Source organism: Symphalangus syndactylus, chromosome 14, assembly GCF_028878055.3.
Source record: "Symphalangus syndactylus isolate Jambi chromosome 14, NHGRI_mSymSyn1-v2.1_pri, whole genome shotgun sequence".
NCBI lineage: Eukaryota > Metazoa > Chordata > Mammalia > Primates > Hylobatidae > Symphalangus > Symphalangus syndactylus.
This window is the reverse complement of record NC_072436.2, coordinates 15214682-15229841: the sequence shown is the minus strand read 5'-3', so window position 1 is coordinate 15229841 and position 15160 is coordinate 15214682. Positions and strand designations below refer to the sequence as shown.

The 15160-nt window shown below is 55.5% G+C and overlaps 1 protein-coding gene across 48 annotated transcripts in view; it reads left to right on the top strand.

Annotated features, from left to right (window-relative positions):
• Positions 1-15160, top strand: part of CEP131 (centrosomal protein 131) — a 34258-nt gene that overhangs the window by 6721 nt on the left and 12377 nt on the right. For 22 of the 48 annotated variants that reach the window (XM_063617289.1, XM_063617288.1, XM_063617283.1 and 19 more), the window contains exons 3-7: positions 7479-7573; positions 9711-9825; positions 10079-10206; positions 13442-13555; positions 14619-14777. In XM_063617289.1, coding sequence (XP_063473359.1) covers positions 7479-7573; positions 9711-9825; positions 10079-10206; positions 13442-13555; positions 14619-14777 — 611 coding nt within the window. Of the gene's footprint in view, positions 1-7478; positions 7574-9710; positions 9826-10078; positions 10207-11055; positions 11177-13441; positions 13556-14618; positions 14778-15160 lie in introns of all 48 variants that reach the window. The other 26 variants (XM_063617278.1, XM_063617284.1, XM_063617275.1 and 23 more) reach the window with 3 other exon arrangements.

Genomic DNA, 15160 nt, shown 5'->3' with positions numbered 1-15160 from the left:
TCGCTCTTTTTGCCCAGGCATTGGTGAGATCTCAGCTCACTGCAGCCTCCACCTCCCAGGTTCAAGGGATTCTCCTGCCTCAGCCTCCCAAGTAGCTGGGATTACAGGCATGCACCACCATGCCCGGCTAATTTTGTATTTTTAGTAGAGACGGGGTTTCGCCATGTTGGTCAGGCTGGTCTTGAACTCCTGACCTCAGGTGTTCCTCCTGCCTCAGCCTCCCAAAGTGCTGGGATTATAGGTGTGAGCCACCACACCTGGCCTACTAATTTTTAATTTTTTCGTAGGGACGGGGGTCTCACTAGGTTGCTGGTCCTCAACTCCTAGGCTGAAGTGATCCTCCCAAGCGGACTCCCGAAGTGCTGGGATTACAGGCGTGGGCTGCCACACCTGATCCTGCTTCTGCTTTCTTTACATGGTTTTGTAGCAGCTGACAATAGTTCATCAGATGATGCACCAGAACTTCACCCAGTGGTCTTCTGATTTTCCTTATCATGGTACCAGGAGTGGCGCAGCAAATACCCTTGTGTCTGTGCCATTTTGCATACATGTAAATATGCCTGTAGAATAAATCCTAAAGGATAATTACTGGGTCAGAGCATAAGTCTGTTTAAAATTTTGAAAGGGGGGCCAGGTGCGGTGGCCCATGCCTGTAATCCCAGCACTTTGGGAGGCCGAGGCAGGCAGATCGCTTGAGGTCAGGAGTTTGAGACCAGCCTGGCTAACATGGTGAAACCTCATCTCTACTAAAAATACAAAAATTAGCCAGACATGGTGGCAGGCACCTGCAATCCCAGCTACACAGGAGGCTGAGGCAGGAGAACTGATTGAACCCGGAAGCTGGAGGTTGCAGTGAGCCAAGATCGCACCACCGCACTCTAGCCTGGGTGACAGTGAGACTCCATTTCAAAAAAAATAGATAAAATAAGTTAAAAAAATTTGAAAGGGGGCTGGGAGTGGTGGCCAATATCTGTAACCCCAGCACTTTGCGTGGCTGAGGTGGGAGGATCACTTGAGGCCAGGAGTTTGAGACCAGCCTGGGCAACATAGTGAGACCCCTGTCTCTACAAAAAAATTTAAAAATTAGCTAAGTGGTGGTGCATGCCTGTAGTCCCAGCTACATGGGAGGCTGGGGCAGGAGGATGGCTTGAGCCCAGAAAGTTGGAGGCTGCAGTGAGCTATGATCGTGCCACTGCTCTCCAGCCTGGGCAACAGAGTGAGACTCTATCTTTTAAAATTAAAATTAAAACTAAATTTTAAATTTTTGGCCGGGCGCGGTGGCTCATGCCTGTAATCCCAGCACTTGGAGAGGTCAAGGCAGGCAGATCACGAGGCCAGGAGATCGAGACTGTCCTGGCTAACACGGTGAAACCCATCTCTACTAAAAATACAAAAAAAAAAAAAAAAATTAGCCGGGCGTGGTGGCGGGCGCCTGTAGTCCCAGCTACTCGGGAGGCTGAGGTAGGAGAATGGCATGAACCCAGGAGGTGGAACTTGCAGTGAGCTGAGATTGCGCCACTGTACTCCAGCCTGGGTGACAGAGTGAGATTCTGTCTCAAAAAAAAAATTTTTTTTGATAGGCATTGCCAAGTTGCTGTCCACAAAGATCGTTGCCCCAAGTCACGCTCGCATCACAGGGTGCCACGGGGCCTGCTCCCTCGTGCTCTGGCTGGCACACGTGCAGCACACTTTTTGGTCTTTACAGGTTCCATATGTAACAAAAGGTATCTGACTGTACTACCTTTTAGTTTACTTTTTACTTTTTATTTTTTTCTTTTTTGAGATGAAGTTTCACTCTTGTCACCCAGGCTGGAGTGCAATGGTGTGATTTCAGCTCACTGTAATCTCCGTCTCCCGGGTTCAAGCAATTCTCCTGCCTCAGCCTCCCTAGCTGGGATTACAGCGCTTGCCACCATGCCCGGCTAATTTTTGTATTTTTAGTGGAGACAGGATTTCACCATGTTGGCCAGGCTGGTCTCAAACTCCTGACCTGAAGTGATCCGCCTGCCTCGGCCTTCCAAAGTGCTGGGATTATAGGCCTGAGCCTCCGGCGTGACTGCGATTTTTAAAAATAAACCTTTTATGTTAGTATAGCTTTAAATTTATAGAAAAATTGGAAAGAAAGGGCAGGGTGTTCCCCTGTACCCCACCCAGTCTCTGCTATTTGAATATCTTACATTATTATGGGACAGGTGTACAATTAACAAGTCACTATTGATAAATCACTGACTAAAGTCCACACTTGATTTGTATTTTTGCACTTTTTACCCGTTTTCCTTTTCTGTCCCAGGATCCCACATGATTTTTTGGCTGTGGGTCTCAGGCTCATTTGGGCTGTGAGTTTCTCAGACTCTCCTTGTTTTTGATGACCTTCGAGTTTTGGGGAGAGCTGGTCAGGGATTTTACAGAGTGGCCCCCTGTTGGCACTTGCCTGATATTTTTCTCGTGATCAGACTGGGTGGTGGATGGGTTTTAGGAGGAAGGCCACAGATGTAAAATACTCTTCTCACCCCAACCTGTCTGGGGTCCACGCTGTCCATGTGACCTCTCACTGGTGATGCTGCTGGCCTTGGTTCCCTGGCCAAGGTGGAGGGTCAGGCTTCTCCACTGTGAGGTCGCCCATCCCCTGTGCTCTCTGGAAGGAAGTCGCTTTGTTCAGCTCACACGGAAGGGGTGGGGAGTTTTGCTCGCCCTCCTTTAGAGAAGAGCATCTATAGAAGTTATTTGGAATTCTACACAGGAGATTTGTCTGTTCACCCTCATTTATAATTTTTTTTTTTTTTGAGACAGCATCTCACTCTGTCGCCCAGGCTGCAATGCAGTTGCATAATCTCGGCTCACTGCAACCTCCGCCTCCTGGGTTCAAGCGATTTTCTTGTCTCTGCCTCCTGAGTAGCTGGGACTACAGGCGCCCGCCACCACACCTGGCTAATTTTTGTATTTTTAGTAGAGATGGGGTTTCACCATGTTGGCCAGCTGGTCTCGAACTCCTGACCTCAAGTGATCCGCCTGCCTTGGCCTCCCAAAGTGCTGGGATTACAGGCATGAGCCACCACACCTGGCCCCACTGATTAATTTTTTGTTGTTGTTGTTTGTTTGTTTGTTTTGAGACAGAGTCTCGCTCCGTCGCCCAGGCTAGAGTGCAGTGGCACGATCTCGGCTCACTGCAAGCTCCGCCTCCCACGTTCACGCCATTCTCCTGCCTCAGCCTCCTGAGTAGCTGGGACTATAGGCGCCCACCACTACGCCCGGCTAGTTTGTTTTGTATTTTTAGTAGAGACGGAGTTTCACTGTATTAAGCAGGATGGTCTTGATCTCCTGACCTCATGATCCGCCTGCCTTGGCCTCCCAAAGTGCTGGGATTACAGGCGTGAGCCACCGTGCCCGGCCCCCCACTGATTAATTTTTTCAATCATTTATTATAATGGACTCGTGGATATTGATTTCACCCTTCGAGTTATAATTCAATACTAGTTTGCTTATTTTGTTGCTCTCATTGTCGCAGCTTTGGCCACTGGGAACTTTCAGGTGGCTCCTGCGTCCCTGTGTTATTGCCCATCACTTTGTCTTGTGAGCACGTCCTTATTTCTGGCCCTATAAACTGCTCCAGCCTCATCTTGTCTGTTTCCTCCTCCAGTCCTAGAATCAGCCATTTCTGCAAGAAGCCCTGGTTCTTTTTCTTGGAGAGTGGTCTTAGAGGCCAAGGTCTGGGAGCTGGGTGTGCTTGTCCCTACTGGGCTGTTTCTGGTCTTCTCAGCCAACAGAGCAAGGAAGTATGTAGTGTACGCTGGCTGGTGTGTAATATACACACTGTCTATACATAGTAACCTACATAGTAACCATCGGTGTTGTGGGTCCTACTGATGTCTCTGCCTCTAGCGGTGCCTCTCGCTCCCCCATGCTTGCTGATTGTAACCTCTCCTCCTGCAGTGAGGATGCGGCCCCATCATCTGCTGTCCCTGGTTTAGCTCCTGTGTGTGTAAGGTGTGTAAGGTGGTGTCACAGTGGATAACCCAAACCCCATGGGAAGAACACCACCAATGCTGTGCCATGCTCTGGGACAGTCCCTCTGCACGGGCCCCACTCCTGCCCACGGCTCCTCGGGACAGCCCCTCTGCACCGGCCCCACTCCTGCCCAGGGCTCCTTGGGACAGCCCCTCTACCTCTAGGCTGATGGGCCCCACTCCTGCCCAGGGCTACTAGGGACAGCCCCTGTGCCTCTAGGCTGACGGGCCCCACTCCTGCCCAGGGCTCCTTGGGACAGCCCCTCTGCACCAGCCCCACTCCTGCCCAGGGCTACTAGGGACAGCCCCTCTGCACCAGCCCCACTCCTGCCCAGGGCTACTAGGGACAGCCCCTCTGCACCAGCCCCACTCCTGCCCAGGGCTACTAGGGACAGCCCCTCTGCACCAGCCCCACTCCTGCCCAAGGCTACTAGGGACAGCTCCTCTGCCTCTAGGCTGATGGGCCCCACTCCTGCCCAGGGATACTCGGACAGCACCTCGCCCTTCACCTCTGATTGTATTTCTAACTTACCATCTTCTGTAAGTGAGGCTGAACATCTTTTCTTTTTCTTTCTTTCTTTTTTTTTTTTTTTTTGAGATGGAGTCTTGCTCTGTCGCCCAGGCTGGAGTGCAGTAGCGCAATCTTGGCTCACTGCGACCTCCGCCTCCCAGTTCAGGCGATTCTCCTGCCTCAACCTCCTGAGTAGCTGGGATTACAGGTGCGTGCCACCATGCCTGGCTAATTTTTATATACTTATTTTTTAGTAGAGACGAGGTTTCACCATGGTGGCCAGGCTGGTCTCTAACTCCCCACCTCAGATTATCCGCCCACCTCAGCCTCTCAAAGTGCTGGGATTACAGGCATGAGCCACCGCACCCGGCCTCATCTTTTCATATTTTTAAGAGCCGTGTATATTTTCTTTTCTATGAATTATCCGTGTTCTTTGCTGATTTTTCTATTTTTTCTTTTTTTTTTTTTTTTTTCCAGAGACAAGGTCTCACTGTGTTGCCCAGGTTGGAGTGCAGTGACACCATCATAGCTCACTACAGCCTTGAACTCCTGGGCTCAAGTGATCCTCCCACCTCAGCCTCCTGAGTAGCTGGGACTGTAGGTGCATGCCACCACGCCTGGCTAATTTTCTTATTTTTTGTAGAGATGGGGTTTCACCATATTGCCCAGGCTGGGCTTGAACTACTGGGATCAAGTGATCCACCCGCCTTGGCCTCCTAAAGTGTTGGGATTATAGGTGTGAGCCACCATGCCTGGCCACAAATCGCATATTCAGACCCTCAGGCTTGCCCAAGGCATCTGATAAACAAAGACACTTTCCTCAGCGGCTTCGCGTCCGCCTCCCAGGGGTGGAGGGCTTGCAGTCCCTGCCGCATGGCTGGCTTCTGCCTGCTGCCCCTCTGCCTCTCTCAGCCCTTCCAGCAGCCTCTAGGTCACCAAGCCTGTGCTCAGCCCCTGGTCATCCTCTCCTCACTGACCCCTTTTCAGGGTCCCTCTTTTGGGCACTTGCTGTCCGATGGGCACTGCCCAGCCTTCCCAGAAGGCATCTCGGTTTTCCTAGAAGGATGGAGACCTCCATGGGGCCCTTTGTCTCCTGCTATTGTGCTCCCCGCACCCTGCCTTCTGACCTCCCGAACACCTTTCCAGTGCCCAGTTTGGGGCCCTGGGAGCACAGCCCAGCAGGGATTGCATGAGGAATTGCACAGCCTACCAGGGATTGAATGAGGAATTGCACAGCCCAGCAGGGATTGAATGAGGAATTGCACAGGGCCACTGCGGCCCCAGCGTGGAGAACGGGGCGGTGGCTGCGTCTTGTATTGGGTGTTAGCTTGCTGTCTGATAGTCACTGTCTGCAGCCTGGTCTGGAAGGTGTGACCAAGCCCGTGAGTCCTTTCCCTGGAAGAACGGTGGCGCCCACGCGCTCGTGGGATTTCCACCCCCAGACCTCCCAGCAGCCTCTGCCTGGCCGCCTTTAACCGGCTCTGCCGCCGCCAAGCTGGGCTACCTGCCTGCGCTTTCTGTTCAGCTATTTTAGACCACGGTTTCCTGACCGGGAAATGCCGGTAACAAATGATTGGGGTGTCCTGGTGGGGTCCATGTGTGTGGCTGCTTTCCTGGAGCTTTTTTTTTTTTTTGGTCTTTTTTTGGTTGGGTTGTTTTCAGCTTAAGGATTCAGACTTAAAAATACATCTGAAAGTTCATAGGTCTCTTTTCCTGGGAAACTGGAGACCCGGGGTCGCATCCTGTGGTGACGTGGGCACCTGGCCAGGATCGATATCACTGGTGGCCGTGGCATCCAGTGGCATCCGGTGATGTTCCCCAGACCGTTTCCCACTGGACCGTGAGCCCTTTCTCGCAAAATGTTTGATTTGAAGGGCTTTTTTGTTTTGTTTTGTTTTGTTTTGTTTTTTGTTTTTTGACAGAGTCTCGCTCTGTCTCCAGGCTGGAGTGCTGTGGCGTAATCTCGGCTCACTGCAACTCTGCCTCTCAGGTTTAAGCAATTCCCCTGCCTCAGCCTGCTGAGTAGCTGGGACTACAGGCACCCACCAGTCTGCCCAGCTAATTTTTGTTTTTTTTTAGCTAGAGACGGGGTTTCACCATGTTGGCCAGGATGGTCTTGATCTCCTGACCTCGTGATCCACCCGCCTCGGCCTCCCAAAGTGCTGGGATCACAGGCGTGAACTATGCGCCTGGTGGTCTCCATCTCTTAACCTCGTAATCCGCCCACCCTGGCCTCCCAAAGTGCTGGGATTACAGGTGTGAGCCACCACATCTGGCCGATTTGGAGGGTTTTTAAGCCTACAGGAAAGTCAGGGAGCATAGCGTAAGCTACCCCCGAGTGCCACTTCCCTGAGCACCACTTCCCCAATCGCTGCTTCTCCGAGCGCTCTAGTCCTCGCTTAACGTCTGCTGCGCAGCCTCCCCTCCATCCTTTGTGCCCTTCCGCCCCTTTCCACGGACCTGGAACCGCTGAGCGGTTGGCTGCACTCACTCCCGGGTCCTGCAGCACCTGGTCGTGGTTGCGTCTCCTTAGTCCTCATCGTGACCCCACAGAGTCGCTCTGGGTGCCCTCCCTGCTGATGGAGGAGACCGCAGGCTGAAGGGTCCCCAGGGGTTCTCATCCACGGAAGGTGGGAGCTCGCGGTTCCTGGGAGCTGGTGGGTGACAGTGGTGACAGTGAGCAGCTCCCTTCCCGCCCTCCCTCTGCCCGGGGTGAAGGGCTCCTGCTTGATGCGGGGAGGGGGAGGCTCTTAGAGGTCAGGCCTGAGCCCCCCTTGCGCTGCCCTGCTGTCCAGTGCTCCTGCCCCTCTGACCACCCACTGCCTTTGAGGCCACCTGGGCCACCTGTAGCCCTAGGGCCACCCCTCTGTTCTCTGACTGCGTTTCTCCAAAGCTGGCGGAGGCTGAGCAAACTGGTGAGTGAGCCTTTGCTGCTTAATTAGCTGTTTTCTCTCTTTTTGCAGGAGGCCACAGGGCCTGGGGGCTCCCGGGCCATCAACAACCTTAGAAGATCCAACAGCACCACGCAGGTCAGCCAGCCTCGGAGTGGCTCCCCCAGGTAACCCCTAAAGCCCTCGGATAACCCTGGCCCCTTCCGGGAACCTCAGGTGCCCCCCCTGGCTGCTCCTCCCTGCCTCTGCTCTGCCCTTCCTCCAGCCTCCTGGGTCCCAGGCCCTTGCTAGCTTGTGAGGCTTGGAGTGACCTCATGGGCCAGCTTTGTGTCCCAGGCCTCCACTCGCATTGGGGCGGGAGGCCTGAGGCAGACACTCTCCTGCACCGCATCCCTCCCTTCCTGCTGGCTGCCCCGGCGGCTGCTGGGACCCTGCCTGAGGGCTCCGCTGAAGCCCTTTCCACCTGCCCTCTGAATGTCAAAAGCTGTCATTTATAAGAGGGGGCAGCACTGTGACCCTTCTGAGCCCCCATGCCATGAGTCCCTGTTCCCACCTTTGCCCTCTTAAACCCTGCCATTGTCCCTCGCGGCCTCCAAACCAGCAGGCTGGGGAGGAGCTGCCTCGATGGCCCCAGTGGGGGTGTTGTGGGGAGTGGAGCCGGTGGTGGCCAGCAGCCTCCAGGGGGTACATCCTCTAGCCTAGAGTGGTGGGCGAGGCCCTGACACCACCTCCCACCAGGCATTGTCCCCAAGCGAGAGGGTGCTCCCGTGGGGCCGTGGACCTAATGAAGGCTGAGTTCTGGGCCACCAAGAGCCCCGAGTGGACCCTTCCTGGGAAGACCAAGAGCAGCGGCCACCATGCCCCGTCCAGTGCAGCCTCCAGGAGCCGCACTCAGCTCAGAAACTGGCTTCATGGAGTCCCACCAAGCAAGGGACTGCCAAGGCCAGCTGGTGTGTGTGTGTGGTGTGTGGGTGTGTGGTGTGAGTGGTGTGTGGTGTGTGTGGTTTGTGGTGTGTGTGTTATGTGGTGTGTGTGTTATGTGGTGTGTGTGGTGTGTATGGCGTGTGTGTGTTATGTGTGTGGTGTGTGTTATGTGGTATGTGTGGTGTGTATGGTGTGTGTGTGGTGTGTGTGTGTTATGTGTGTGGTGTGGTGTGTGTGTTATGTGGTATGTGTGGTGTGTATGGTGTGTGTGTGGTGTGTGTGTGTTATGTGTGTGGTGTGGTGTGTGTGTTATGTGGTATGTATGGTGTGTATGGTGTGTGTGTGGTGTGTGTGGTTTGTGGTGTGTGTGTTATGTGGTATGTGTGGTGTGTATGGTGTGTGTGTGGTGTGTGTGGTTTGTGGTGTGTGTGTTATGTGGTATGTGTGGTGTGTATGGTGTGTGTGTGGTGTGTGTGTATGTGTGTGGTGTGTGTGTGTTATGTGGTATGTGTGGTGTGTATGGTGTGTGTGGTGTGTGTGGTTTGTGGTGTGTGTGTTATGTGGTGTATGTGGTGTGTATGGTGTGTGTATGGTGTGTGTGTTATGTGGTGTGTATGGTGTGTATGGCGTGTGTGTGTGGTGTGTGTGTTATGTGATGTGTGTGGTGTGTGTGGTGTGTATGGTGTGTGTTATGCGGTGTGTGTGGTGTATGTGTGTGTGTGGTGTGTGGTGTGTCACCACCCTCAGCCAGGCCATGGTTTTGATCCCAACTGATCAGTTGTGTTTGGTGCAGCCATGGCCTCCCATGGGGCAGGGTGGCAGTGGGGATTGGCCACCAGCCCATGCCTTCCAGCTGTGCTTCCCCTTCTGTTCTGAGCAGCAGCGTGTGTGGCTCTTGCTTCACAGGGAAGAGGGTAGCAGCAGAGAAAGCCACGGTATTTAAGGCCCTCAGTGGGCAACCGGGTGTGCAGGCTCACACCTGCAATCCCAGCACTCTGGGAGGCCAAGGTGAGAGGATCTCTTGAGCCCAGGAGTTCAAGACCAGCCTGGGCCACATAGCCAAAACCCTGTCTCTACTAACATTTAAGAAAAAAAAAAAAAAAAAGAAAAAACAAACAAGGCCCTTGTCCCCAGAAACAGTGATCAGTGTGACTGATGAAGCTCCTAGGGGCTTCTGACGGAAGCTCACCCTGAACGCCCAGCTCCACTAGGGAACCCTGGCCAGGCACAGTGGTCAGATTGGGGCTTTGGGCCTGGAAACAGAGTTGCTGCTAGTGCCTCGGCCCCTCTGTCCTCGCGGGACCTGCCCGGTCTGTGTGCCTAGTGTCGGCTTCCCGGCTGGTGACTCTTTCCTTGTGTGCCGCCTTCTCTCGGACGCAGGCCAACGGAGCCCACGGACTTCCTGATGCTCTTCGAGGGCAGCCCCAGTGGGAAAAAGAGGCCGGCCAGCCTGAGCACAGCCCCCAGCGAGAAGGGAGCCACCTGGAACGTCCTGGTAAGGTGGTGCGTGCGGCCCCACGTCCTGTTCTCTGCGAAGGGATTGTGGCCTGGTTCCTAATTTGTTCTCACTGCCTTTGCAAAAGGGCACCACAGGGAGGGTGTCAAGCTTAGATTTGACATGGCAGACCCCAGGACATCCACCTGCCTGTATGGGAAGTCGGGGGCTCCTCCCCTTTGTGGGAGAGGCAGGGAAGGGATGGAGTGTCTGGGTATGTGCGGGCAGTGTCACGGGCTGAGCTGTCTGACAGGATGACCAGCCCCGGGGCTTCACCTTGCCATCCAATGCCCGGAGTTCCAGTGCCCTTGACTCACCAGTGGGCCCGCGAAGGAAAGAATGCACCGTGGCCCTGGCCCCCAACTTCACTGCTAACAACAGGTACGACCTGTGCAGGTGCCCACGACGGGCACCAGTGGGAAGCTCCTGGAGTGGAGACTGTGTGTGTCTTTGTCTTGTTTATGGCTCGTTCAGGGTGGTTTGGAATGAATGAATGGATGAATGAGTGAAAGAATGGCTTTCATTCCCAAGGGCACAGGCAGGAGGCTGCCAGGTGGTGTCTTGCATATAAGGGGCTCTTGGCCCAGGCTTTGCTCTTAAAGAGTTTCAGGCCTTGGGGAGGCTCACATGGGGCTGAGAGGGTGGGGCCTGGGGAGGGGCCTTGGCTGAGGAGGCTTGTAGGGGGGCCTGGGGAAGCTCCAAAAGAAACAGACTCCAGGCAGCTGCCTCTGAGCCTTCAAGGAGAGTGTGGGCTCCTTGGGCTAGGCCTCAGGGGACCCATGAGTGGAAGGGATTGGGGACACATTTTTCCTCCGGCATTTAGAGCCTTCACCAAGGGAATAGTCTCAGGGGAGAGACCGTGTGGATATTCTCCAGGGTTGGCACAGGAAGAATTCTTGCCCTTTTTTTTTTTGAGACGGAGTCTTGCTCTGTCACCAGGCTGGAGTGCAGTGGCGTGATCTCGGCTCACTGCAACCTCTGACTCCCTGGTTCAAGCAATTCTCCGGCCTCAGCCTCCCGAGTAGCTGAGATGATAGGCACGTGCCACCACACCACCACGCCCAACTAATTTTTTTTTTTTTTAGTAGAGACAGGGTTTCACCATGTTGGCCAGGATGGTCTCGATCTCCTGACCTCATGATCCATCCGCCTTGGCCTCCCAAAGTGCTGGGATTGCAGGTGTGAGCCACCGCACCCAGCTCAATTCTTGCTTTTTAATTTATTTTTAAGTTAGAGACAGGTTCTCATCTGTCACCCTGACTGGAGTCCACGATCATAGCTCACTGCAGCCTCTACCTCCTGGGCTCAAGAGATCCTCCCCGCTCAGCCTTCGGAGCAGCTGGGACCACAGGTGCACACCACCACTCCTGGCTAATTTTTAAATTTGTTGTAGAGATGAAGTCTCGCTGTGATGCCCAGGCTGGTCTCAAACTCCTGGGCTTGGGCAATCCTCCTTCCTCGGCCTCCCCAAAAGCCCTGGGATTACAGATGTGAGCCCCCCCACACCTGGCCCTAAAATTTACCTTAGTATTTATCAGTTATATGTTCATTCACAGCCAAAATGACAAATAGCACCATAGGTTTAAAATGTGCTGCCCCTTCTACCCTCCTCCCTGCTGCCCTTCCTACCCCACCCCGCCGCTGCCCCTCCTACCCCCCCGCTGCCCCTCCTCCCCCCCGCCCCTGCTACCCTCCCACTGCCCCTCCTACCCCCCCGCTGCCCCTCCTGCCACCCACCCAGCTGCGCCTCCTACCCCCACCCCGCCACCCCTCCTACCCCCCTGCCACCCCTCCTACCCCCAACCCTGCCACCCCTCCTACCCCCCAGCTGCCCCTCCTACCCCCACCCCACCGCCCCTCCTACCCCCCCACTGCCCCTCCTACCCCCACCCCTGCCGCCCCTCCTACCCCCCCCCGCTGCCCCTCATTCCCACCCCCCCCTGCTGCCCCTCATTCCTACCCCCCTCGCTGCCCCTCCTACCCCTGGCTCCTGCTCCCAAGGAGCAGCATCTTTTCAAGCTATTTCTTCTAGTGTTTTTTTGTTTGTTTGTTTTTGTTTTTGAGACAAAGGCTCGCTCTGTCGCCCAAGCCAGAGTGCAGTGGCGTGTGATCTCAGCTCACTGCAACCTCCGCTTCCTGGGTTCCAGTGATTCTCCTGCCTCAGCCCCCTGGATAGCTGGGACTACAGGCATGCGCCACCATGCCCGGCTAATTTTTGTATTTTTAGTAGAGATGGGGTTTCGCTATGTTGGCCAGGCTGGTCTCAAACTCCTGACCTCGTGATCCGCCCGCTTTGGCCTCCCAAAATGCTAGGATTATAGGTGTGAGCCACTGCGCCCGGCCATTGAGTGTTTTCTTGAAAACATTTATGAATACACACCATGCTGCTCATTCCTGAGCAGCTCAAAATCAGTCCTGGTAGGATTATTCACACCACCCAAACTGGCAGATGAGCCCCGCTCCGAGAACCAGCCGTTGAACGTTTGTGAGTGCAGGCTGGTGCCAGGTGCAGGCCAGGCTGGTGCCGAGCGTGGGCTGGTGCCTGGTGCGGTCTGGTGCAGGTGCGGGCCGGTGCAGGTGCAGGTTTCGTGCAGTGCTCTGCTCTCTGCTTACCCTCATTCCCGTCACGTTCTGTTGGTTTGGTTTTGGGCCTCTGACATTTTGGTCTTTGCCCAGATGTCTTGGTGGTTCTTGTTAAAAGGGAGGCCCTAGGAATTAGCTGGAAGCCTGTTGCCTGGTGGCTTCACTTCGGGGCACTTGCGCAGAGAGCAGGGCATTGTTGAGTATCCCCACCTACCAGTGTCTGTGGGACCCTTCTCACAGGCTGAGTCTCTCCAGACACAAACCCCCAGCCCGCCCCAGGGTTCGAGTCCTGGCTGCCCGGTTGCACTGCTGGGGAGGGGTGGCGGCGTCTGTCCTGGGTGAATCACCTACCTCTGCCCCACCCGCAGGGCCAGCTGGGGAGGGCAGGGTGGATGCTAGTGGCTCAAGTGAGGAAGGGGCTTTGCCAAGCAGCCAGATTCTCCCCTTTACCTCAAAGCCTGTCCATGCCTGTGGGAGAACCGTGTGTCTCCCTGGGGGTACGGGACCTACCAGCTCCTCGCCCTCCCTCCCCGCAATGCCTGGACCCTCCCTTGCGTCCCAGTTGCTCTCTGCTGGCCCATCTGTTTCTAATCCTCCGGGTCTGCAGATGCCCCTTTCCTGTAGTCTCCTCATCCCTCCTGTCAGCCTCGGTATTGGTCCTGTCCCCCCTCCTTCCCGCGGGTCTGCGGAGGGGCAGAGGCAGAGAGTATGGCTTCCATCCGTTGTGTGGGATGGGGCTTCGCTTCTGTGAGTCTGCTCTCGAAGCTGATTGTGAGCTGCTGGCCTGAGCTGCTCCCCCCATCTTGGGCCCCGCGGGAGCCCTCCGGTCGAGCTTTCCTATCCTTGGAAGGACCCCATCATCGGGGCACAGGCTGTGGAAGGGGCCTGGGGACACCAGATCACGCTGCTGCCAGCATGTAGCAAGCACTGAAGGCCTTTGTTCCCACCCAGCCCGTGCTGCGAGTGTGGCTCTGAGATCTCAGGCGTCCCTTCCGGAGGCCTGACCATTCCTGTCTCTCTTCCGGCCTGGCAGGAGCAACAAGGGAGCTGTGGGCAACTGCGTCACCACCATGGTGCACAACTGCTACACCCCCTCGGAGAGGGTGCCCCCGCTCAAGAGCTCCAACCAGACCGCCCCCTCCCTCAAGTAAGGTCTTCCCGGGAGGCTGCGGGGCTGTGGGGTCCGACCTCGGTCAGGGCATGTGGTCAGTGCACACGGGGTCCAACCTCGGTCAGGGCACGCGGTCAGTGCACACGGGGTCCGACCTCGGTCAGGGCACTCGGTCAGTGCACATAAAACCACGTGGAGCAGCCGTGAACCGGGCTCCCCATCCGTGTCCGCCGCCCTCTTCTGTTCTTGGGTTGGCAGCTTCCCACAGAGAGAAAACAGCCCAGATGTGGTGGCACAGTGAGGTCTGGGGCTCACCCTGAGGTGGGGCCCCCAGGAGGAAGCCAGGGCTTGTGCGGAGCCCAGAAGGCGTCACAGCGGGGGTGGACTGAGATGGGCAGAGGAGCCCCCGAGTCCACCACCGCATGGTCTTGCTGGGATTGGGGATGGCCTTGGGGTTGCTCAGGGGTCCCTCAGGCTCTGGACTCCTGTGACTTTTGGGAACTTTCTCAATGGAATTTTTTTTTTTTTTTTTTTAAACGGAGTTTCGTTTTTGTTGCCCAGGCTGGAATGCAATGGTGCAATCTCGGCTCATTGCAACCTCCACCTCCCAGGTTCAAACGATTCTCCCGCCTCAGCCTCCTCAGTAGCTGGGAGTACAGGTGCCCGCCACCATGCCCAGCTAATTTTTTTGTATTTTTAGTAGAAATGGGGTTTCACCATGTTGTCCAGGTTGGTCTCAAACTGGTGACCTCAGGTGATCCGCCCACTTTGGCCTCCCAAAGTGCTGGGATTACAGGTGTGAGCCACCGCACCCAGCCTCTCAATGGAACTTCAGTGAGAAGTTTTTAAATGCAAAGAGCTCATTATCCTGGGTACCAGTGAGTGGGACCTTGTCAGGGCACAGGTGGTCCAGAGGCCAGGATGTGGCACGGGAGAGCCGGCCTCACACCTGCTGCTGTCCCCCTCTGCCCCGGCTGCCTGCCTGCCAGCACCCCTTCCAGGCTCAGTCCTGGGACTTGCGGGAGTGGGCACCTGCTGCCTGTGGGCAGAGCTGTTCCCCTGGGCGGTGAGACAAGGGTGCTTTCTTCTTTCCTGTCAGCAACATCATCAAGGCAGCCACTTGTGAGGGCAGCGAGAGCAGCGGCTTCAGGAAGCCGCCGAAGAACGTCTCCAGTGCCACCCACTTGGCCCAGAACAATACTGGGGGCAGCACGGGCCTGCCCAGGCGGAAGGAGGTGACGGAGGAGGAGGCTGAGAGGTGACCGCTCTTGGGGCGGTGGGGGGCCTGAGGCTAGAACACAGAGGTGGGCAGGTGTCAGGGTCTGGGGAGCTCACACCTCCGAGGATAGAAATTTCCATTTAATAATTGTTTTAATTTTTTTTTTTTTTTTTGAGATGGAGTCTCGCTTTGTCCCCCAGGCTGGAGTGCAGTGGTGCGATCTCGGCTCACTGCAAGCTCCGGGTTCACGCCGTTCTCTTGCCTCAGCCTCCCGAATAGCTGGGACTACAGGTGCCCGCCACCATGCCCGGCTAATTTTTTGTATTTTTAGTAGAGACGGGGTTTCACCATGTTAGCTAGGATGGTCTCTATCTCCTGACCTCGTGATCCGCCCACCTCAGCCTCCCAAAGTGTTGGGATTA